The sequence below is a fragment of the Capricornis sumatraensis genome, chromosome 11 (genome assembly GCF_032405125.1).
Source record: "Capricornis sumatraensis isolate serow.1 chromosome 11, serow.2, whole genome shotgun sequence".
In the NCBI taxonomy this organism is placed as follows: Eukaryota; Metazoa; Chordata; class Mammalia; order Artiodactyla; family Bovidae; genus Capricornis; species Capricornis sumatraensis.
In genome coordinates this window covers 16,789,581-16,814,992 of record NC_091079.1, presented here as the reverse complement: position 1 = coordinate 16,814,992, position 25,412 = coordinate 16,789,581, and the positions used below count along the sequence as shown (strand labels likewise).

General features: G+C 38.5%; 1 protein-coding gene across 1 annotated transcript in view; it reads right to left on the bottom strand.

The window, feature by feature from the left end:
• Positions 1-8,347: 8,347 nt before the first annotated feature.
• The window catches only part of EYS (eyes shut homolog), a 38,655-nt gene continuing 21,590 nt past the window's right edge, over positions 8,348-25,412 (bottom strand). The window contains 1 exon segment of the mRNA XM_068984060.1: positions 8,348-8,643. Within this exon segment, the coding sequence (XP_068840161.1) occupies positions 8,348-8,643 (296 nt within the window).

Genomic DNA, 25,412 nt, shown 5'->3' with positions numbered 1-25,412 from the left:
TAATTTGTGGAGTTCTCTTTATTATGGAGCTTCCTCACTGTGGGTGGGGTTGTATCAGTAGCTTGTCAAGGTTTCCTTGTTAGGGAGGCTTGTGTTGGAGTTCTGGTGGGTGGAGCTGGGTTTCTTCTCTCTGGAGTGCAGTGGTGTGACCAGTAATGGGTTATGAGACATCAAAGGTTTTGGAGTAGCTTTGAGCTGCCTGTATATTGAAGCTCAGGGGAGTGTTCCTGTGTTGCTGGAGAATTTTCATGGTATGTCTTGTTCTGGAAATTGTTGGCTCTTGGGTGGAGCTTGGTTTCAGTGTAGGTATGGAGGCATTTGATGAGCTCCTATTGCTTAATGTTCCCTGAATTCAGGAGTTCTCTGATGTTCTCAGGCTTTGGACTTAAGCCTCCTGCTTCTGGTTTTCAGTTTTATTTTTACAGTAGCCTCTAGATTTCTCCACCTATACAGCACCAATGATAAAACATCTAGGTTAAAGATGAAAAGTTTCTCCACATTGAGGGACACCCAGAGAGGTTCGCTGAGTTACATGGAGAAGAGAAGAGGGAGGGGGTAGTTAGAGGTGACTGGAATGAGATACGGTGAGATCAAAAAAGGAGAGAGCAAGTTAGCAGGTAGTCACTTCCTTATGTGCGCTCCATAGTCTGGATCGCTCAGAGGTATTTAAGGAGTTATACAGGGAAGATGAGAGGGAGGAAGTAGACAGAGGTGGCCAGGAGGATAAGAGAGAGGAATGAAAAGGAGAGAGACAAATCCTGCCAGTAACCAGTTCCTTAGGTGTGCTCCTGCGTCCCAAACACACAGAGATTCACAGAGTTGGATAGAGAAGAGATGGGGAAGGAAAGAGACAGAGGCCATCTGGTGGAGAAAAAGGAGTGCCCAAAGGAGGAGAGAGTGGTCAAGCCAGTAATCTCGCTCTCAGGTAAAATTGGGTAGTGACGTTTGGGTTTTTTAATGTACAAAATTGACAACAAAAACCAAAAAGCAAAGACTAAAAATCTAGAGTAGAGGTTGGATTTTCAAAAATACAATATTAAAGAAAAGAAGCAGAAGGAAAAAAGAAAAAAAAAAGAAAGAAAGAAAACAAAAGCCACAAGAATTATTAAAAAACTCCAGCCACACCACATAAAGACTATATATGATGTTTGCCTTAAAAAAATAGTCTTTTTTTTTTTTTAAAGTAATAGTAGGTTATAAAAATAAAAATTAGAGGAGAAATAGAACACTTTACAATTTTTTTTTAAAAAAGGAAGAAAAAAAGAAAAAAGAAAAAAAAAAGGTGGGGGGGAGAAAAAAATGAAAAGGAATGATTGTAAAAATAGTAAAGATATATCTGGCCCTTCTCTGATGTGGGCAGTGTGGGGTCACTTCCAAGGCAGTTCCCTCTGTTTAACTTCTTCAGTTTGCTGTTTTTTTAGGCTCACTAGTTCAGTCACGCTGTGGGGAGGGGGCGATGCTGCAAACAAATAGCACTGTCATGTGCACACAGTGTCTCAGCCCTGCTGGACCTGTCCCATCTCGTGGCGCACAAACCGCTCTGGTTCTACGATGCTCAGCCGGGAACCATCTGAGGCTGGCCCTAGGCTGCGTGCACCTCCCCAGACTAAGCTGCTCAGGTTCAGCACTCAGGTAGCCCTCAGAGGCTCAGATTCGGTTGGGACTGTGTTTTGTGCCCTTCCCAGGTCCGAGTAGCTCAGGAGTTTGGTGAGTGTGGTCGCAGTGACTAGTTGCCTTTTCTCTCTCTGCTGCTCAGTTTTCTGGATGTACCGCTGGCGCCCCTTGTGAGGCAAATAGTGACTGTCCAGCACCCCCAGAAATCTTAGCAAAGAAGCCTGCTTGCAGTTTAGTAGGTAGAGTCTCTCTGGGTCTGCAATTGCCCCTTTCCAGCCCTTATGGCTCTGGCTGCCTGTCCCCGGCGGGGGATGATCTGCAGCTGGCATTTTCTGTTCCGTCCTTTGTTCTGTGGGTGGTCCTGGCGGTGTCTTATGTTCAAGCTTTTCCCGTGGTAGCTATCCCACAGTCTGGTTTGTTAGCCCAAGTTAGATCATTCTGTTTACGCGTGGGGCATTCCTGCCCGATTCTTACAAATCTCTGCAGCCTGAGCCTCCCGCGCTTCTCTGCCCTGCCCCCACTTGCTATTGGTGGATGCAGGCGTCTGTGCTGCTTTTCCGCTGGGGGAGTTACTGTTGGGCTTGTAATCTGCTGGTGTTAATTATTTACTTATTTTTCCTTCCTGTTATGTTGCCCTCTGTGTTTCCAAGGCTCACCACAGACTCGGCAGAGAGAGTGTTTCCTGGTGTTTGGAAACCTCTCATCTTAAAATCCCCTTCCCGGGACAGGCTTCCCTTCCCGGGACAGAGCTCCCTCCCCACCTCCTTTGTCTCTCTTTTCGTCTTTTATATTTTTTTCCTACCTGGTTTCAAAGACAATGGTCTGCTTTTCTGGTTGTCTGATGTCCTCTGCCAGCATTCAGAAGTTTTGTGGAGTTTGCTCAACATTGAAATGTTCTTTTGAGGAATTTGTGAGGGAGAAAGTGGTCTTCCCGTCCTATTCCTCTGCCATCTTGGTTATCCCCCGTAGACCACATCTTGAGTCACAAATCAAACCACATCTTGGGTCACAAATCAAGCCAGGAAATTTAACAAAATTGAAATTGTATTGAACAACTTCTCTGACCACAACACTATGAGACTAGATATCAATTACAAGGGAAAAAAAAAAAAAAGTAAGAAACACAAACACATGGAGATTAAACAACGCGTTCCTAAATAACCAATTGGTTACTGAAGAAATCAAAAGGGGAAAAAAAAAAATTCTAGAAACAAATGACAAGTGAAAACATGACAACGCAAAACCTATGGGATGAAGCAAAAGTATTTCTCAGAGGGATATTTACAGCAATGCAATCCTACCTCAAAAAAACAAGAGAAATATCAAATAAACAAGTTAACTTTACATGTAAAATAACTTAGAAATGTAGAACATTAAAAAAATTAAAATTAGTTAAAGGAAAAAAGTCATAAAGATCCGAGTAGAAGTAAATGAAAAAGAAATGAAAGAAACAATAGTAAAGATTAGTAAAACTAAAATCTGGTTTTTTGAGAACATAAACAAAATTGACAAACGTTTAGATAGACTCATCAAAAAAAAAAAAGAGAAAGAAGAATCAAATCAACAAAATTAGAAATGAAAAAGGTGAGGTTACAACAGATACTGTAGAAATACAAAGGATCATAAGAGACTATTACGAACAGTTATATGGCAATGAAATGGACAACCTGGAAGAAATGGAGAGTGTCTTAGGAATGTTCAATCTTCCAAGTCTGAACAAGGAAGAAATAGAAATTATGAACAACTCAATTTCAAGCACTGAAATTGAAGTTCTGATAAAATATCTCCCAAAAAACAAAAGCCCAGGACCAGATGGCTTCCCAGGAGAATGCTATCAAATATTTGGAGAAGACTTAATGCTTATCCTTTTAAAACTCTTTCAAAAAATTGCAGAGAAAGTAATGCTTCCAAACTCATTTTATAATGCCAACATCATCCTGATACCAAAACCAGACAAAGACAACACACAAAAAAGAAAACTACAGACCAATATCACTGATGAACATAGATGCAAAAACTCTCAATAAAATTTTAGCCAACAAAATTCAGAGAGACATAAAAAATCTCATACATTGTGACCAAGTTGGGTTTATTCCAGGGATGCACAGATTCTTCAATATACACAAATCAATCAATGTGATGCACCATATTAACAACTTGAAAGATTAAAAAGAAAAAGCTCATAATATCAATAGATGCAGAAAAATCCTTTGATAAAATTCAGCACCCATAATATTGTAATTAACCTCCAATTAAAATAAATAAATTTATATTAAAAAAAAAACTCTTCAAAAATGAGAATAGAAGGAACCTAACTCGACATTCAGAAAACAAAGATCATGGCATCTGGTCCCATCACTTCATGAGAAAAAGATGAGGAAACAGTGGAAACAGTGTCAGACTTTATTTTTCTGTGCTCCAAAGTCACTGCAGATGGTGACTGCAGTCATGAAATTAAAAGACCTTTACTCCTTGGAAGGAAAGTTATGACCAACTTAGTGTATTCAAAAGCAGACATTACCCTGCCAACAAAGGTCCACCTAGACAAGGTTATGGTTTTTCCAGTAGTCATGTGTGGATGTGAGAGTTTGACTGTGGAGAAAGCTGAGCACCAAAGAATTGATGCTTTTGAACTGTGGTGTTGGAGAAGACTCTTGAGAGTCCCTTGGACTGCAAGGAGATCCAACCAGTCCATTCTAAAGGAAATCAGCCCTGAGTGTTCCTTGGAAGGAATGATGCTAAAGCTGAAACTCCAGTACTTTGGCCACCTCATGTGAAGAGTTGACTCACTGGAAAAGACTCTGATTCTGGGAGAGATTAGGGGCAGGAGGAGAAGGGAATGACAGAGGATGAGATGGCTGGATGGCATCACTGACTCGATGGATGTGAGTGTGAGTGAACTGCGGGAGTTGCTGGTGGATAGGGAGGCTTGGCGTATTGCAATTCATGGGGTCGCAGAGTTGGACACGACTGAGTGACTGAACTGAACTGAATTAAATGTAATAAAGACCATGTATGATAAGCCTACAACAAACATTATTCTCAATATTGAAAAACTGAAAATGTTCCCCCTAAGATCAGAAAAAAAAAAAAAAAAGAAAACAGTGTTCACCTTCACCACTATTATTCAGCATATGTCAGGAATTCCTTACTACAACAATCAGAGATGAAAAAGAAATAAAAGGAATCCAGATCAGAAAAAAAGAAGTAAAGCTCTCACTGTTTGCAAATGCATGATACTGTAGACAGAAAACACTAAAGATAGTATCAGAAAATTACTAGATCTAATCAGTGAATTTAGCAAAGTTACAGGATACAAAATAAATACACAGAAATCACTTGCATTTCTATATATTAATGATAAAAAATCAGAAAGAGAAATTAAGGAATCAATCCATTCCCCTTTGCAACAAACATAATTAAATATCAAGGAATAAACTTACCTAAGGGGACAAAAAAACTATCCACAGAAAATTATAAGATATTAGTGAAAGAAATCAAAGATAGAAATATTCTGTTACTAGGTAAGAAGAATCAATATTATAAAAATGATTATACTATCAAATGCAGTCTACAGATTTTATGTGATCCCTATCATTACCAAGGACATTTTTCACATAACTAGATCAAAAAATTTCATAATTCAAATGGAAACACAACAGACCCTGAACAGCCAAAGGAGTCTTGAGAAAGAAAAATGGAGCTGGAGGAATCAACCTTCCTGACATCAGATTATACTACAAACCTAAAGTCATCAAGGTAGTATGGTACTGGCACAAAAATAGGTTTATAGACCAATGGAACAAGATAGAAAGCCTCAAAATAAACCCATGAACCTATGCATACCTTATTTTTTAATAAAGGAGGCAAGAATATACAGTGGGGCAAAGACAGTCTTGTCAATAAATGGTGCTGGGAAAACTGGACAGCTACATGTAAAAGAATGAAATAAGAACACTTCCTAACACCATAGACAAAGAAAATTCAAAATTAATTAAAGACCTAAATGAAAGACCAAGAACTATAAAACTCTTAGATGAAAACATAAGCAGGACACTCAATGACATAAGGCAAAGTAAGATCATCAATAATCCATCTCCTAGAATAAAGGAAATAAAAATGGAAGTAAAGAAACGGGACCTGATTAAACTTAAAAGCTTTTGCACAGCAAAGGAAACTATAAGCAAGATGAATAGACAACCCTGAGAATGGGAGAAAGCAATAGCAAATGAATTGACAAAGGATTAATTTACAAAATATACAAGCAGTTCATACAACTCACTAATAGAAAAAAACAAATAAACCAATGAAAAAGTGGGGAAAATACCTAAACAGACCTTTCTCTAAACAAGTCATACAGATGGCTGACAAACACATGAAAGGATACTCAACATTACTTATTACTAAAGAAATGCAAATCAAAACTACAATGAAATATCATCTCACACTAGTCAGAATGGCCATCACCAGAAAGTCTAAAAAGAATAAATGCTGGAAAAGGTTTGGAGCAAAGGGACTGCTCTTACATTGTTGTGGGGATGTAAATTGATACAGCCACTATGGAAGATGGTATGGAGTTTCCTTAAAAAAAAAAAAAAAAGAATAAAACCACCATACAACTAAGTAAGCTCACTCCTAGTCTTATACCATGAGGAAACCAAAACTGAGAAATACACATGTATCCCAGTTTTCATAGCAATACTATTTACAATAGCTAGAACATGAAAGCAACCTAGACGTTCTTCAAGAGATGAATGGATAAAGAAGTTGTGATACATAGACACAATGGAATATTCAGTTCAGTTCAGTCGCTCAGTCATGTCCGACTGTTTGTGACCCCATGAATTGCAGTGCACCAGGCCTCCCTGTCCATCACCATCTCCTGGAGTTCACTCACACTCACATCCATTAAGTCAGTGATGCGATCCAGCCATCTCATCCCCTGTCGTTCACTTTTCCTCCTGCCGCTAATCCCTCCCAGCATCAGAGTCTTTTCCAGTGAGTCAACTCTTCACATGAGGTGGCCAAAGTACTGGAGTTTCAGCTTTAGCATCATTCCTTCCAAAGAACACCCAGGGCTGATTTCTTTTAGAATGGACTGGTTGGATCTACTTGCAGTCCAAGGGACTCTCAAGAAAAGGAAGGATATAAGCATCTGAATGCAGAGTTCCAAAGAATAGCAAGAAGAGATAAGAAAGCCTTCCTCAGTGATTAATTAAAAAAAAAAAGAGGAAAACAACAGAATGGAAAAGACTAAAGATCTCTTCAAGAATGGAATATTACTCAGAGATAAACATGAATGCATTTGAGTTAGTTTTAATGGGATCGATGGACCTAGAACCTATTATACATAATGAAGCAAGTCAGAAAGAGCAAGATAAATACTCTATCTTAATGCATATATACATAATCTTGGAAAAAGTGATCCTGAATAATTTATTTACAGGGCACCCATGGAAAAACAGACATAGAGAATAGACATATGGACATGAGGAGAGGGGAGGAGAAGGTGAGATGTATGACAAGAGTAACATGGAAACTTACAATAACATATGTAGAATAGATAGCCAATGGGAATTTTCTGTAGGGCTCAGGCAACTCAAACAGAGGCTCTGCACCAACCTAGAGGGGTGGGATGAAGAGGGAGATGGGAGGGAGATTCAAAAGGGAGGGGATATATGTATACCTACGGCTGATTCTTCCACAACACAAGAGAAGACTCTACAAATGGACATCACCAGATGGTCAACACCGAAATCAGATTGATTATATTCTTTGCAGCCAAAGATGGAGGTCTATGCAGTCAACAAAAACAAGACTGGCATCTGACTGTGGCTCAGATCATGAACTCTTTATAGCCAAATTCAGACTGAAATTGAAGAAAGTAGGGAAAGCCACTAGACCATTCAAGTGTGACCTAAACCAAATTCCTTATGATTATGCAGTGGAAGTGAGAAGTAGTTTTAAGGGCCTAGATCTGTTATATACAGTGCCTGATGAACTATGGAATGAGGTTCGTGACATTGTAGAGGAGACAGGGATCAAGACCATTCCCATGGAAAAGAAATGCAAAAAAGCAAAATGGCTGTCTGGGGAGGCCTTACAAATAGCTATGAAAAGAAGAGAAGCGAAAAGCAAAGGAGAAAAGGAAAAAAATATTAGCGTCTGAATGCAGAGCTCCACAGAATAGCAAGGAGAGATAAGAAAGCCTCCTTCAGCGATCAATGCAAAGAAATAGAGGAAAAGAACAGAATGGGAAAGACTAGAGATCTATTCAAGAAAATAAGAGATACCAAGGGAACATTTCATGCAAAGATGGGCTCGATAAAGGACAGAAATTGTATGGGCCTAACAGAAGTGGAAGATATTAAGAGGTGGCAAGAATACACAGAAGAACTGTACAAAAAAGATCTTCAGGACCCGGATAATCACAATGGTGTGATCACTCATCTAGAGCCAGACATCCTGGAATGTGAAGTCAAGTGGGCCTTGGAAAGTGTCACTGGCATCCCTGACTCAATGGATGTGAGTCTGAGTGAACTCTGGGAGTTGACAGTGGACAGGGAGGCCTGGCGTGCTGCGATTCATGGGGTCTCAAAGTGTCAGACATGATGAGCATTGAACTGAACTGAACTGAACTGAAGGGAGACTGAAAGCAAACCTTTTCCAATCCTGAACATCCAGGGGGATGGTAAAGAAACAAACCTGTAGATTTATAACTATCACATTATATTTAAAAGGCACAGCCACTGGGGAAGGGAGGCCCTGCTTGAGGGCCCCCATGTCTTCCATAGTTGCATTTATAGCTCTCAAATCTTGTAACCATCTCCATTTTCCTGATTTTTTTCTTAATGACAAAAATGGGAGTATTCCAGGGGCTATTAGAAGGCTCTATATGGCTGGCTGCCAGTTGTTCCATATCTAAATCCTCAGCTGCCTGCAGCATTTCAGCTGGTAAGGGCCATTGCTCCACCCATCCCGGATCATCAGATTTCCAGGTAATAGGGTTGGCAGCAAGAGAAACAGCCTCTATGATAAAGTTGTATATCCTAAACCTTCTCTATTAGGAACCATGTCTAATGGAGAAACAATTCCCTACTGATCTTAATCAAGCACCTTGTCAGGATATTACCTCATTTGCTGCATTTGATTAGTAACTTTTTCATCTGGGCTGTATAAAAGCATTTCCATCTGAGATAATATATCTCTCCCCAATAAAGAAAAAGGAAGTGAAGGAATCACATATGTACAAAAGGTCCTTTGTGCCCCCTTCTCATCTGACCATATCAAAATTTGTGAGCTCTTAGCAACTGAGGGCACTGACCTTATTCCTACCAAGCCAGCATTGGTGTCCACCAGGACGAGGGCCAATGATTTCCAGCAATGCAAGAGATGTCTCCTCCAGTATCTAACAGCCCTGACATTTTATTTCCTTGAATTAAAAGATCTTTCAAAGGCTTAGAAGCTGTAATTTCCTGCACACCAAAAGCTAGATCACTGGATCCAAATACTCTGGGGCCCCTAGCTTGAGAAGTCAAGGTTTTTCTTGTCTGATAAGGTAAAAGAAAAAGCTGTGTTATTCTTTGACCTTTATTAATTTGCACAGTTTGGCAGGCAATGAGATGAAAACTTTAATTTCCCCAGTATAATCAGAATTTACTACACCAGGCACTACCAAAATTCCTTGAAGAGAAAATGAGCTATGCCCTAGCACAAGCCCTACAATGCCCTCAGGCAGGGGACCAGCCACTCCTGTTGGAATCAGAGTAACCAATACATCAGAGGTTAATATTTTTATGGTGGCAGAACTGAGGTCCAGTCCTGCACTACCTGGGGTTGCTCTGAGGAGTTCTGAGAAGGAACAAAGGGAATAAAGGGATTCAACCGTCTGCCCCTATTGTTGTCTGGGGTTGGGGCTGCCCCTGCTGCCCATTTCCCTGAAACTGGGAAAACTTACTTTCTTGTACTTGGGGAGTGAGTGTAGTCCCACTCTTATGAAACTTAGATCTATAGTCTTTTGTCCAATGATACCCTTTCTGGCATTGGGGGCAAAGTGCCTTTGGGGGATTAGTATTAGTCTGTATTGGCATGGCTTGTTGTCTCTGCTTCGCAGGACACTGCTGGCAAAAAAGTCCCATTTGGCCACAAGAGAAACTTTTTTTTTTTTTTAATTGTAGAATTGTTTCCATTAGGATTAATCTCTCTCTCTCTTTTTTTTTTTTTTTTTAGCCTGTGTGAAGCCCCCCCTGAGGGGGTTTGGCTCTGTATATTGTGAATGTGTCTGCTTTAAAAGCTCCTTTTTTCAAAAAAAACTGTTTATCCTTCTAAGCCTTAGACAATGCTCTGGGAGGCTTTGGGAGCAAAGTAGGGGAACTCATGGGCCCTGGGAGGTGCAAGCAGAGGTGGCGGTGATTGCCTTGAATCAGAAAGTGGTGGATAAATTTTTAAAGGTTTGAATAGAGGGGGAAAGGCCTTGCCAGGGCACCTGGCTGCAGCATCCTGTAAGCCCTCTCCTTCCTTGGGAGGTAGAGCACAGTCTCCCTCCTTTTCTTTGTCAATGGCAGAAAATATGATCTGCACAGAAGGGGGAGACCCACCATCCACCACTATACCCTCCTCCATAGGCTATCTAACAGCCTCATGAAGGGGGTCCAGGACATTTCTAATCATATTCCACAGGACAAAAGCATCTACAGGAACCTCTTCTAGCCCATGCAAAATATAAAACAAAAGTAGAAATTTAGACAGTCTTCCTGTGCTTACTTTAACGCCTCTATGGGCTAACATATGAAGCAATATTTTAATAAACATTTGTCTATTCTTAGATGAAGAGAAACCCATTCTTCTAGAGAATATTCTTATTCGTTCTGTACCCTCTTCACCCTGCCTAAACTGCAGAAGGCTGCCAGCCACCCACAGATACAATCCTAACCGTTCCTCATTACAATCACAAATTACTTACTCTTCAGTGTCCCCTGTTTGGGCGCTACTGCCAGAGTCCAGCTCCAGCAGCCAGGGATGCAACCTGGAGAGATAAATGGTGTCAGCGATGATGAGGTAGCCTCTGACTCATAGTACGGGACTACATCTGGTGAACAATGATATAGCCTCTGACTCAGTACGGGACTACATCCAGCGGCAATGATGTAGTCCCATACTATGAGTCAGAGGCTAAATCATCATCACCGACACCGTCCATCTCTTCAGGTTGAATCCCTGGCTGCTGGAGCTGGACTCCGGGAATTGAGTGCAGTGGGAGAAGGGGATGACAGAGGATGAGATGGTTGAATGGCATCACCAAGTCAATGGACACGAGTTTTAGCAAGCTTCTGGAGTTGGTTATGGACAGGAAAGCCTGACATGTTGCAGTCCATGGCGTTGCAGAGTCGGACACGACTGAGTGACTGAACTGAGCTGACACCACTCATATATATAGCTCATAAAGAAGAAAAGTGTCTAAAAAAGAAAGTAGGTCAGTCGAGATAAATGCTGAATTTGAAGACTACACATGTATTTATAAACCCCACAGAAGATTAGCATTCCCTCCACCAGTGGTTGGTAGCTGTGAAAAGGAGCAGAGAAAACACATGATCTGAATACAACAATATGCATGATAGGATATAGTAGATGTGTGACACATGGGTTTTTAATAGCTATGGAAGACAAAAAATCATCTCACATTGGAAACTAGCAATGTTCTAATAATGCCATCTAGATGCTAGGATTTTATATACAAGATCTAACTCACACATCAAAGCAACGCTTTTTGTTTTCAACAACTGCACATTAAGAAACAAAGGTTCAGAAAAGTTAATTAAGTTTCCTGGTCTAGATTAATAAACAGTAGATATGGAATAATTTCCAAAATCTAGAACTCAAAAAAACCCAATTTTTGCATTGAAACAAATGCCTTCCACAGTGGGAATAAAAAAACTTAGACCCCGATATAGAAATGTAGAATCATTTAAAAAGTGAAAGAATCAGAAGAAAAGCTTAATATTACAGGATGATAAAATGTTCTTGGCATCTTTGTGGGTGTGAGTTACTATAGCAAACATTTTGTTACTCCTTGGAGCTGAGGAAGTAAATAATTTGAAGTAAGAGCTTAACATAGAGATAATAAAATTTGCTTGGGAAAGAAACATTATAAACTAGGTTCTGGATCCATCAATTAATGATGAATAGCCAACAAGACAATAAATGATAATGCTAAAAGCAGAAGCACGTTTAATGTGAGGTGGCATGAAGCTCAAAAAATGATTTTGTAAAATATGTCTAAAGCAATAAACAGTTGCCTGGTAAATGCAGTTTTTGGCTGGAAAGAAGATATAATGGCCTCATGCTACACATTATGTGGTGGAGTGTGGTGGAGTTGTTAGTTTCCGAGAAGTAGATGTGGCGGATTTAAAAAAGCTTCCATTCCTGGCAATCATGCACCTGAAGTGAAACCTCAGTCCCTGATCAACAAATGGTGGGCTCATGTGCCTTAATGCATGCTATTTCTATTCTGTTAGAAAACAGGATAAAGTCTATGAAAAGTGCTCCCTAAAAGATCTAAGCTGTAGTATATCTAGGATGTCAACTATAGCCATGAAAGTTGGTTATAAACAGGGACAGAGACAGACACTGCTGGAATCAAATTTGATGGAAAAGTGATAGGAAATACTTTCTTTCCAAAATTACCCAGTTGACAGCTCATTAAAATGTGCATTTTAATTTATTGTCTCATACTTTTTTTAAAGTTCCTCTTTAGCTTAATGAAGAATTCCACTGAATAGATGCATAATTTGGCATCAAAATTTATTATTTGCAAATATTTATCTTTAATCTAAAACTGCTCTGAAACCTGGCAAGCATGAAGTGGATAGAACTGTTGGATCAGCCTGGGCATAATGAAGACTGTGCATAAAGTGGAATTTTTGATAACTGAAATAAAATCAGCATACTGAAAAAGATCAAGCATGACCCTATCTATTAAAAGCAATGTTTGTAACAATACTTTAGAAACTCTTACATTGGGATTTAGAGGCAGCATCTGAAACTGTAATGTTATTGAGCATAAAAGACAAAATATGATAACAAAATTATCTATAGATTAAAGGTAAATAATTTGGTAAGTTTCACTTTCTAGGTTTTCATTTTCAAGATTTTTCACTAGCTAAAAATCGAAGTCACGTGTTAAAAAATCTTACTGCATATAAAAATAGATTTATAGCTTTCCTCCATAAAACACATTTTAAAATCCCAAGGTGGAGTGATTAGAGAGAGCTTCTCACTGGATTGCTGTAAATTGTCACACCTGTTTACTGTTTACAAAGGATTAGGACATGCAGACTTCAACAGAATTCAAGAACTCATTAAAAACAAAAACAAAAACTTGCACTGGACCAGCAGAAATTACTTAATAGAAGAAACACATTAGGCATTTTCAGGCAGTCATCAATTGATTTTTTAATATAAATTTATTTATTTTAATTGGAGGTTATTTTACAATATTTTATTGGTTTTGCATATATCAACATGAATCTGCCACAGGCATTTTTATCAGTTAAATTGACAAATCAGAAGTGGAAAATTTATCACAATTATATAGACAGTGTTATTGCAATGTATAAAACATCTGACACTAATGATAGCCAATTCAGTATTCTACAAAGGCAGGCAGTGGTGCATTCAATATTACAATGATAACAATAGCTACTATATGTTTTTTTCTTTTTTTAATTTTTTTCACTTTAGAAGTAAACAGTCATGTGTGAAATAAACACATTTTGAGTCAAAGATAAGCAAATATTTATATTATCTATGTGGCTGTTTTTAGCAAGACCACACCTTTTATTTTTAAGAAATGATGTTATTTCTTTCAATATTCCTTTTGGGGTCCTAATAAAACATGTAGAGAAAACTGTGTTCCTTTCCTTTCTATATATGGCAACAAAAGTGTACAATACTCAGTTATAACCTGTCACTTCAGTTTGAAAATAAAGGTTGCTTCATACCTATCTTCAAGTACATCTGTCTGAAGGAAATCATAATACTTTGGAATTTCTTTAAGATTAAAAACAACCGTCTGTCTTTCACTTTCTAGATTATGAAGCATTTATTCAATGTCTTCTATTTGCTATAAGATGGGCCTATAATATGCCTAGATCATGGGCTGCAGTGACAAGAAAGAAAATCAATAAATCAGTAGAAGGAGTAAAGGAAGTAATTTATGCAGAGATAAGGGGAAAAAGGAAGATCTCATTCTAAAAAAAAAAAAAATGAGTAGCAGCAGAGAATTGTGTATGTGTATGACTTCTTCATAATGTAACCACTAGAGCTATTAGATTAGAGCTTTTGAGTTGGTATAGAGAGATATTAAAAAATAAGTTTATGAAAAATATGTTTATGAAAAAATGTTTATAAAACTTGTTTTTCAATATTTCTCTATATCAACTCAAAAGCTCTAATCTAATAGCTCTAGTGGTTACATTGTGAAGAAATCATACACATACACAATTCTCTGCTGCTACTCAAACTTTTTTTTTCTTTTTTAAGAATGAGATCTTCCTTTTTTCCACTTATTTCTCCATAAATACTTCCTTTACTCCTTCTACTGATTTATTGATTTTCTTTCTTGTCACTGCAGCCCATGGTCTAGTCGTGGCTCAGAGGTTAAAGCATCTGCCTGCAATGCGGGAGACCTGGGTTCGATCCCTGGTTCGGGAAGATTCCCCTAGAGAAGGAAATGGCAACCCACTCCAATGTTCTCGCCTGGAGAATCCCATGGACAGAGGAGCCTGGTGGGCTACAGTCCACGGGGTCACAAAGAGTCGGACACGACTGAGTGACTTCACTTTTGAATTGGCACAGAGAAATATTGAAAAATAAGTTTATAAAACTAGGTAGAAGACAATTGTATAAATACTCAAATGCTAGGGGAAAAATCAGACTGGGTTTAACTACATTAGTAAAATAGAAAAAAAAAAAAAAACTTTGAATAAAGAATTGCTATGCCAAGCAATAGCCAAACTAACAACAGCTAAAATTAATTGACTGTTTATTAAGAGTCTACAATTTTACTAAGTAGTTAACATGGACTTCTTGATGTCTCAGATGGTAAAGAATCTGCCTGCAATGCAGGAGATCTAGGATTTTTTTTTTTTTTTCCCCCTGGGGCAGGAAAATCTCCTGGAGAAAGAAATGGCTATGCTCTTCAGTATTCCTCCCTGGAGAATCCAATGGATGGAGGAGTTTGGCAGGCTGAAGTCCATGGGGTCCCAAAGAGTCTGACATGACTGAGTGACTAACAACAACAAAATAGCATGGACTATTTCACTTAATTCAAGACAAACCCCCGAGATGAGTATTGATAATTATCAAATGTTCCAGATCAACAATTAAAATTTGAAGAGCTTACATAGTATCTTAAAAGTCAAAGAAGCAGGGAGTTGTAGACATGGTCTTGGAACAAAGGGTGCTTAAGTCTAATGGCTATGCTCTATTAATCACACCTAGGCTGCGTTTCGGAGAAGGAAATGGTAACTCACTCCAGTGTTCTTGCCTGGAGAATCCCAGTGACAGGGGAGACTGGTGGCCTGCTGGCTATGGGTTCGCATAGAGTTGGACACGACTGAAGCGACTTAGCAGCAGCAGCGGCAGCAGCAGGAGGCTGCATTTCTGATCTCATTCATTATACACAGCAAGCAGGAAACTGCTAAATTTTCTTCATTTTGTAGATGAAATAACCAAAGATTAGATAGCTAAAATTTGTAATTCACTGTTCTAGAATCTAATTATCAATATTACATATTTTTCAAGTCCATTTCTCTGATATTTAATATTAATAAGAAAAAAAATTATAGTCTTTTGAGAAAGAAAATCATAGTTTTTTTTAAACATATATACATGAAAATCACATTTTTGGTTGTACTAAGCAAAATTATTTGGATAGGACATAATATATTTATCATAACTCCTCAATTATATTTCACAATGAGTTCAGCTTCTTGACAGTGCTCCATTTACATAAGCTGGCTCATTTATAGTTGTAAGTTTCATTTAGAAATAACTAAAATAACATATGAAGTGGAGTGGATCACACTGATGAAAATTGAACTGTATTCCTATTTATATAAACTTGATGTTTAAAATGACATGTATGTACCTGAAGGCCCTTGCTTAAGGTCTCTGAAAAGTTACCTGCTTCACCATAAAGAGAGAAGAATTTTAGAGATTAAGAAAACAAAACTAACAAAACAAAACAAAGACATAAAAACAAGAGCATAGGAGAAAAATATTGACACTCGTGATTGTGGTACTACTGGGAGAGTTTTGTCTTATTATTATTATTGGCTCACAGAAAGCTGTAAAAAAAAAAAACACTGAAGGAAAATGTATTCAAAGATCTTGAAAAGTAAATAAAATAACAGAATTAAAAAGCAACAGTGCATTAACATACAAATATACATATATGTGAGTGTATTTCTGTGTGCTTGTCTCTATGCTTAATTAGTCAGTCATTTCCAACTCTTTGAAACTCCATGGACTGTAGCATACTAGGTTCCTCTGCCCATTGGACTTTTCAGGCACAAATATGGGAGGGGATAGCCAGTCCCTTCTCCAGGGAATCTTCCCACCCAGGGATCAAACCTGGGTCTCCTTCATTGCAGGCAGATTCTTTACCATCTGAGCCACCAGGGAACTGACTGTGGCTCAGATCACTAACTCCTTATTGCCAAATTCAGACATAAGATGAAGAAAGTAGGGAAAACCAATTGATCATTCAAGTATGACCTAAATCAAATCCCTTATGATTATACGGTGGAAGTGGCAAACAGATTCAAGGGATTAGATCTGATAGACCACCTGAATAACTATGGACAGAGGTTCATGACACTGTACAGGAGGCAGTGATCAAGACCATCACGAAGAAAAGCAAATGCAAAAGGGCAAAATGGTTGTCTGAGGAGGCCATAGAGATAGCTAAGAAGAGAAGCCAAAGGAAAAGGAGAAAAGGGAAGATATACCCATGTGAATGCAGAGTTCCAAAGAATAGAAAGGAGATATATGAAAGCCTTCCTCAGTGATCAAGGCAAAGAAATACAGGAAAACAATAGAATAGGAAAGACTAGAGATCTCTATAAAAAATTAGAGATATCAAATGAAAATTTCATGCAAAAATGGACATCATAAAGGAGAGAAATTACATGGACCTAAACAATGTGCCAGCAAATTTGGAAAACCCAACAGTGGCCACAGGACTGGAAAAGGTCGGTTTTTGTTCCAATCCCAAAGAAAGGCAATGCCAAGAATGCTCAAACTACTGCACAATTGCACTCATCTCACACGATAGTAAAGTAATGCTCAAAATTCTCCAAGCCAGGCTTCAGCAATATGTGAATCGTGAACTCCTTAATGTTCAAGCTGGTTTTAGAAAAGGCAGAGAAACCAGAGATCAAATTGCCAACATCCGATGGATCATGGAAAAGGCAGAAGAGTTCCAGAAAAAACAACTATTACTGCTTTATTGACTATGCCAAAGCCTTTGACTGTGTGGATCACAATCAACTGTGGAAAATTATGAAAGAGATGGGAATACCAGACCACCTGACCTGCCTCTTCAGGAACCTATATGCAGGCCAGGAAGCAAGAGTTAGAACTGGACATGCAACAACAGACTTGTTCCATATCGGAAAAGGAGTACGTCAAGGCTGTATATTGTCACCCTGCTTATTTAACTTATATGCAGAGTACATCATGAGAAACACTGGACTGGAAGAAACACAAGCCGGAATCAAGATTTTGGGGAGAAATATCTATAACGTCAGATATGCAGATGACACTACCCTTATGGCAGAAAGTGAAGAGGAACTAAAAAGCCTCTTGATGAGAGTGAAAGAGGAAAGTGAAAATTTTGGCTTAAAGGTCAACATTCAGAAAAGCAAGATCATGGCATCTGGTCCCATCACTTCATGGCAAATCGATGGGGAAACAGTGGAAACATTGTCAGACTTTATGTTTTCGGACTCCAAAATCACTGCAGATGGTGATTGCAGCCATGAAATTAAAAGATGTTTACTCCTTGAAAGAAAAGTTATGACCAACCTAGATAGCATATTGAAAAGCAAAGACATTACTTTGCCAACAAAGGTCCATCTAGTCAAGGTTGTGGTTTTCCAGTGGTCATGCATGGATGCGAGAGTTGGACTCTGAAAAAAGCTGAGCGCCAAAGAATTGATGCTTTTGAACTGTGGTGTTGGAGAGGAATTTTGAGAGTTCCTTGGACTGCAAGGAGATCCAACCAGTCCATTCTGAAGGAGATCAGTCCTGGGCGTTCTTTGGAAGGAATGATGCTAAAGCTAAAACTTCAGTACTCTGGCCACCTCATGCGAAGAGTTGACTCATTGGGAATGACTCTGATAATGGGAGGGATTGGGGGCAGGAGGAGAAGGGGAAAACAGAGGATGAGATGGCTGGATGGCATCACCGACTCGAAGGACGTGAGTTTGTGTGAACTCTGGGATTTGGTGATGGACAGGGAGGCCTGGCGTGTTGCAATTCATGGGGTCGCAAAGAGTCGGACATAACTGAGCGACTGAATTGAACTGAACTGAACTGAATAGAAGCAGAAGATATTAAGAAGAGGTGGCAAAAATACACAAAAGAACTATACAAAAATATTTTAATGATCCAGATAACTATGACGGTGCAATCTACCACCTAGAACTAGACATCCTTGAATGTGAAACAAAGTTGTCCTTAGAAAACATCATTATGAACAAAACCAATGGATGTGATGGAGTTCCAGTTTAACTATTTCAAATCCTAAAAGATTTTGCTGTGAAATGCTACACTCCATATGTCAGAAAATTTGGAAAACTCAGCACTTTCCACAGGATTGGAAAAGGTCAACTTTCTTTCTAATCTCAAAGAAAGGCAGTGCCAAAGAATGTTCAAATTACTGAACATTTGCACTCACTTCACATGCTAGCAAAATGATGCTCAAAATTCTTCAAGCCAGGTTTCAACAGTACATGTACAAAGAACTTCCAGATGTTTGAGCTGGATTTAGGAAAAGCAGAGGAACCAGAGATCAAATTGCCAACACCTGCTGGATCATCAAAAAAACAAGTGTTCCAGAAAAACATCTGGTTATTGACTACACCAAAGCCTTTGACTGTGTAGATCACAACAAACTGTGGAAAATTCTTCAAGAGATGAGAATACCAGACCACCATACCTGCCTCCTGAGAAACCTGTATGCAGGTCAAGAAGCAACAGTTAGAACCAAATATGGAACAACAGACTGGTTCCAAATTGGGAAGGAGTATGCCAAGGCTGTATATTGTCACCTGGCTTATTTAACTTATATGTAGAGTACATCATGTGAAATGCTGGGCTGGATGAAGCATAAGCAGGTTTAAGGATTGCCAGGGGAAACACCAATAACCTCAGATAAGCAGATGACAGCACCGTTATGACAGAAAGCAAAGAACTAAAGACCTTCATGATGAAAGTGAAAGAAGAGAGTGAAACAGTTGGCTTAAAGTTAATACTCAGAAAACTAAGATCATGGCATCTGGTCCTGTCACTTCATGGCAAATAGACGGATAAACAGTGAAAACAATGAAAATGAAAGTGAAAGTGAAGTTTCTTGGTTGTGTCTGACTCTTTGCAACCCTAGTGGAAACAGTAACAGACTTTATTTTGGGGGGCTCCAAAATCATTGCAGATGGTGACTGCAGCCATGAAATTAAAAGATGCTTGCTCCTTTGAAGAAAAGCTATGACCAACTTAGACAGCATATTAAAAAGGAGACGCATGCTTCGCTGACAAAGCTCTCTCTTGTCAAAGTTGTGGTTTTTCCAGTGGTCATGTACAGAAGTGAGAGTAGGACTATAAAGAAAGCTGGGTGCCAAAGAATTGATTATTTTGAACTGTGGTGTTGGAAAAGACTCTTGAGAATCCCTTGGACTGCAAGGAGATTAAATCAGTCAATCCTCAAGGAAATTAGTCTTGACTATTCATTGGAAGGACCCATACTGAAGGTGAAACTCCAATACTTTGGCCACCTAATGTGAAGAACTGACTCATTGGGAAAGACCCTGATGCTGGAAAAGATTGAAGCCAAATGGAGAAGGGGATGACAGAGGATAAGATGGTTGAATGGCATCGCTGAGTCGATGGACATGAATTTGAGCAAGCTCCTGGATTTAGTGAAGGACAGGAAGCCAAGGTGTTGTAACCCAGGGGATGGTAAAGTCAGAGACAACTAAGCGACTGAACTGAACTGAGTAACCAAGAAGGATAATGAATACATACATGTATATCTCAACAAAAATTAATCTGAAGAGCAGAGAAAAGAATGACTGAACTGAAACGAAAACAATCAGAAAGAAAAGTAGGATATTACAGTGTCTGTCATATGTGCAATCATAGAAGGAAAGGAGATTTTGGCAGTAAACATAATTTGAAATAATGGCTTAGCACTTTACAAACATGATGAAATCATTAACTTACAAAAAGCTTGGCAATCTCAAGGTAGAACAAATATAATCACTGTAAGCAGAGTACATTCAATATTCAAAATATTATAGTATTAAATCATCAAGATGGTAAAAAAGGCATACATAAAAGAAAGTAAATAGTGCAAATGATAACTAACAATTTTGAGAAACACTGAATGCCAGTGTACAGGATTAACAAGTCAATGAAAACATGAGTAGATTAAACCCAAAATAAGTAGAATAAGAAGAAATGAGCAAAATAGAAAATGATAGCATAAATTAATGAAGCCAATGTTTGGTACATTGAAAAGATCAACAGTATTTAAAAATCTATGAATTTGATAAAAGAAAAATACGAATTATCAACATTATGAATGAAATAATAGGTGTTACTTCTGATTCCACAAATATTAAAATAGCAATAATATAATATTATAAACACTATGATCCAAATCCAACAAGTAATATGAAAAACTTCATTGAATAGCACAACCAACAAGGACTGGAAAATATTAATATGGCTGCATCTGTTAAAAATAATTTAATTTTACAAAAAATTTTCAAATAAATATGCTATGTGTTAAGTGATTTCTTAAATGAGTGATATTACACTTTTAGGTAGGCATTTCAAACTGCAGAGTCCAACTTAATTATTATATTTCAAAGTTAAGGAATACTAGAAAATTATATAGATCAATAACCCACACGGATATAACAGAAATATAATAGAAAAAAACAGAGCTGATTAAAAAGTATTACCAACCAAGTGTTGATATGGTGCACTGAGGCGACCCAAAGGGATGGTATGGGGAGGGAGGAGGGAGGGGGTTCAGGATGGGGAACACGTGTATATCTGTGGTGGATTCATGTTGCTGTGTGGTACGAACAAAGCTAGTGGAGGTGATGGAATTCCAGTTGGGCTGTCTCAAATCCTGAAAGATGATGCTGTGAAAGTGCTGCACTCAATATGCCAGCACATTTGGAAAACTCAGTGGTGACCACAAGACTGGAAAAGGTCCGTTTTCATTCCAATCCCAAAGAAAGGCAATGACATAGAATACTCAAACTACTGCACAATTGCACTCATCTCACATGCTAGTAAAGTAATGCTCAAAATTCTCCAAGCCAGGCTTCAGCAATACATGAACCTTGAACTCCCTGATATTCAAGCTGGCTTTAGAAAAGGCAGAGAAACCAGAGATCAAATTGCCAACATCCGCTGGATCATGGAAAAAGCAAGAGAGTTCCAGAAAAACATCAATTTCTGCTTTATTGACTATGCCAAAGCCTTTGACTGTGTGGATCACAATAAACTGTGGAAAATTCTGAGAGAGATGGGAATACCAGATCACCTAACCTGCCTCTTGAGAAATCTGTATGCAGGTCAGGAAGCAACAGTTAGATCTGGACATGGAACAACAGACTTGTTCCCAATAGGAAAAGGAGTATGTCAAGACTGTATATTGTCACCCTGCTTATTTAACTTCTATGCAGAGTACATCATGAGAAACGCTGGACTGGAATAAACACAAGCTGAATTCAAGACTGCCGGGAGAAATATCAATAACCTCAGATATGCAGATGACACTACCCTTATGGCAGAAAGTGAAGAGGAGCTAAAAAGCCTCTTGATGAAAGTGAAAGAGGAGAGTGAAAAAGTTGGCTTAAAGCTCAACATTCAGAAAACGAAGATCATGGCATCCGGTTCCATCACTTCATGGGAAATAGATGGGGAAACAGTAGAAACAGTGTTAGACTTTATTTTTTGGGGCTCCAAAGTCACTGCAGATGGTGACTGCAGCCATGCAATTAAAAAACACGTACTCCTTGGAAGAAAAGTGATGACCAACCTAGATAGCATATTCAAAAGCAGAGACATTACTTTACCGACTAAGGTCCGTCTAGTCAAGGCTATGGTTTTTCCTGTGGTCATGTATGGATGTGAGAGTTGGACTGTGAAGAAGGCTTAGCACCGAAGAATTGATGCTTTTGAACTGTGATGTTGGAGAAGACTCTTGAGAGTCCCTTGGAGTGCAAGGACATCCAACCAGTCCTTTCTGAAGAAGATCAACCCTGGGATTTCTTTGAAAGGAATGATGCTAAAGCTGAAACTCCTGTACTTTGGCCACCTCATGTGAAGAACTGACTCATTGGAAAAGACTCTGATACTGTGAGGGATTGGGGGCAGAAGGAGAAGGGTACAACCGAGGATGAGATGGCTGGATGGCATCAAGGACTCGATGGACGTGAGTCTGACTGAACTCCGGGAGTTGGTGATGGACAGGGAGGCCTGGCGTGCTGCGATTCATGGGGTTGCAAAGAGTCGGAAACGACTGAGCGGCTGAACCGAACTAAACTGAAAACTAATACAATATTGTAAAGTTGCCAGGGCCCAGCCCCAGCAGGATCCAGGGGAACCTGAAGGAAAAACGGTGTCGGTTGATGATTTAGAGAGATAAGGAAATAATATCGTAGATAAAATAGAGGAGAGAAAGAGGCTGATATTTCCTCCTTTACACAGAAAGCTAATAAAGTCTTAGAAGCTCAGGCAGGAAAGTAAACGCAGGGAGCCTCTAAGTTCCAAGGGATCAGCCTGAAAAAGAAAGTAAGAGAGAGAATGAAAAGAAAAAAAAAGAAAGAAAGAAAAAGAAAAACACAGGGTGACCAAGCTTCTTCAAACAAGGCCCAATAGCTTTATTTTAAAAGGTACTTTTATACCTTGTCTTATACATAGAGGGAAATGAAAGATGGAAAGTCATACAGAGTCAGCCCAAACATTACATCTGTTTTGTCTTTATCGAAACCAGGATTTTTTTCTTCAAACCTTTCCCATAAACAATATTGTGTACATTATCTTCTGGCCTTGGAGGTCTGTGAACATTTTATGACCCTTTTTTGATAAAGGCTGCTCAACCAGAAAACTTATTTTCCCTCAAAGTGTTTTTTTTTTTTTCTTTATATTTCTAATCTATGTCAGCCTCAGAAATTATTAAACAAGTTACATTTCTCATGGAGCAAAGGTGCAGTGAGTTACAAGAAAGAACCAATTAGCTCAAAAGTCTGATGTGGTTAATTTCAAGGCTACACTTGTTTTCCTTACTTTCCAACTATGTTAACTAATGCATTCCCAGGTGCACAGTGGATAAGAGATATGGGAACTTAGCAACAAGCATTGGCCCAATAATGATATCCTACACCAGCACTACTCTAATAACTTTTAGGCTTCCCATGCATCTCACAGTTGGGAGGCTGTAAATAATCATATGTGTAGCTTCAAGAGTCTGGATAGACCTGCCAAGCAAGCTAAAATGCTAATAGAGGGGTTTTGATTGGAAATATTCGTCTAATGTCCAGGAGACTTATTAGCTATAGCCCTAAGTTAATTTTCTCCAGAGAAAGGTGGTCAGGAATAGCCCCCTGTTAATGTCAGAGGAGTTGGTGAAAGTCATAAAATAGTAAAACAGACAGATTCTGGTTTTGGGGTAGATGCTCAAGAAAGCCTAGGGAGCCCGTTGAGTCCTGAAGCCGTGCTTAACAGTTCTCTTCCACATGGACTTGTCATGGGTGGGATTCCCCATGGTGCTCCCAGCATAAAGTAATTAACCTCCAATAAAATAAATAAATAAATAAATATATATATATATATATATATATATATATATATATTTTGAAAAAGTATTACCAACCAAATGTAGAGCATATATATATTAAAAAAAAAAAAAATCATGTCCAATTGAGATAATAGTCATGGACTGCAACGTTGGTTGCATATGAAAATCTGTAATTCATAAATTAACTCGTTGTTACAAAATCATGTAATCAATTGAGACATCATAAAATCATCTCAGTATGTGCAATAAAAACATTTGACAAAATGTAATATCCAATCCTTATAAAAAATATTTACAATCTATCAATAGAGTGAGATTCTTTATTTGACAAAGATATCTATACAAAACATACAGTTAAAATTAGAAAATGATTAAATAGTGAATATTTTTAACAGCAACAAAAGAGGATACCTCCTTTGTTATTAAACACTATATCAGAGCGTCTAGCTAAGGCAATGAAATGAAATCAAAGGGTATAATATTAGAAAGGGATATAAAGATAACATTATTTGCAGATAATAAAATTACTTAGAAGAAAATCCTAAGGAATTTTGGGGAATACCTGGAGATAATAAATGCATGAAGCACAAGCTGAAATAAAGATTGCCAGGATAAATGGTAGTAAATTCAGATATGCAGATGACATCAACCTTCAGGCAGAAAGTGAAAAGGAACTAAAGAGCCTCTTGATGAAGGTAAAAGAGGAGATAAAAAAGCTAGCTTAAAACTAAACATTCCAAAACAGAAGAACTATACAAAAGAGATCTTAATGAACTAGATAACATGGATGGTGTGATGACTCATCTAGGGCCAGTCATCCTGAATGTGAAGCCAAGTGGATCTTAGGAAGAATTAGTAGAGGTGATGGAATTCCAGCAGAGCTATATTAAATCCTAAAATATGATGCTGCTAAAGTACTGCACTCAACATGCCAGTAAATTTGGAAAACTCAGCAGTGGCCAGAGAACTGGAAAAGCTCAGTTTCCATTCCAATCCCAAAGAAAGGCAACATCAAAGAATGTCCAAAGTACCACAAAATTTCATTCATTTCACACACTAGCAAATTAATACTCAGTATTTTCCAAGTTTGGCTACAATAGTACATGAACCGAGAACTTCCAGATGTTCAATCTGGATTTAGAAAAGGCAGAGGAACCAGAGGTCAAATCGCCAATATCCATTGGATCATAGGAAAAGCAGGAGAGTTCCAGAAAATGCATCTACTGCTTCACTGACAATGCTAAAGCTTTTGAGTTTGTGGATCACAACAAACTGTGGGAAATTCTTAAAGTGGTTGGAATACCAGATCTTACCTGACTCCTGAGAAAGCTGTATGCAGGTCAAGAAGCAACAATTAGAACTGGACATGGAACAACGAATTAGCTCAAAATTGGGAAAGGAGTATGTCAAGGCTGTATATTGTCACCCTGCTTATTTAACTTATATGCAGAGTACATCATGTGAAATGCCAGGCCGGATGAAGCACAAGCTGGAATCAACATTGCCAGGAGAAATATCAATAACCTCAGATAAACAGATGACACCATCCTTACAGAAGAAAGCAAAGAGTGACTGAGAAGCCTCTTGATGAAAGTGAAAGAGGAGAGTGAAAAAGCTGGCTTAAAACTCAGCATTGTAAAAAGACTAAGATCATGGCATCTGATCCCATCACTTTATGGAAAATAGATGGGGGAAC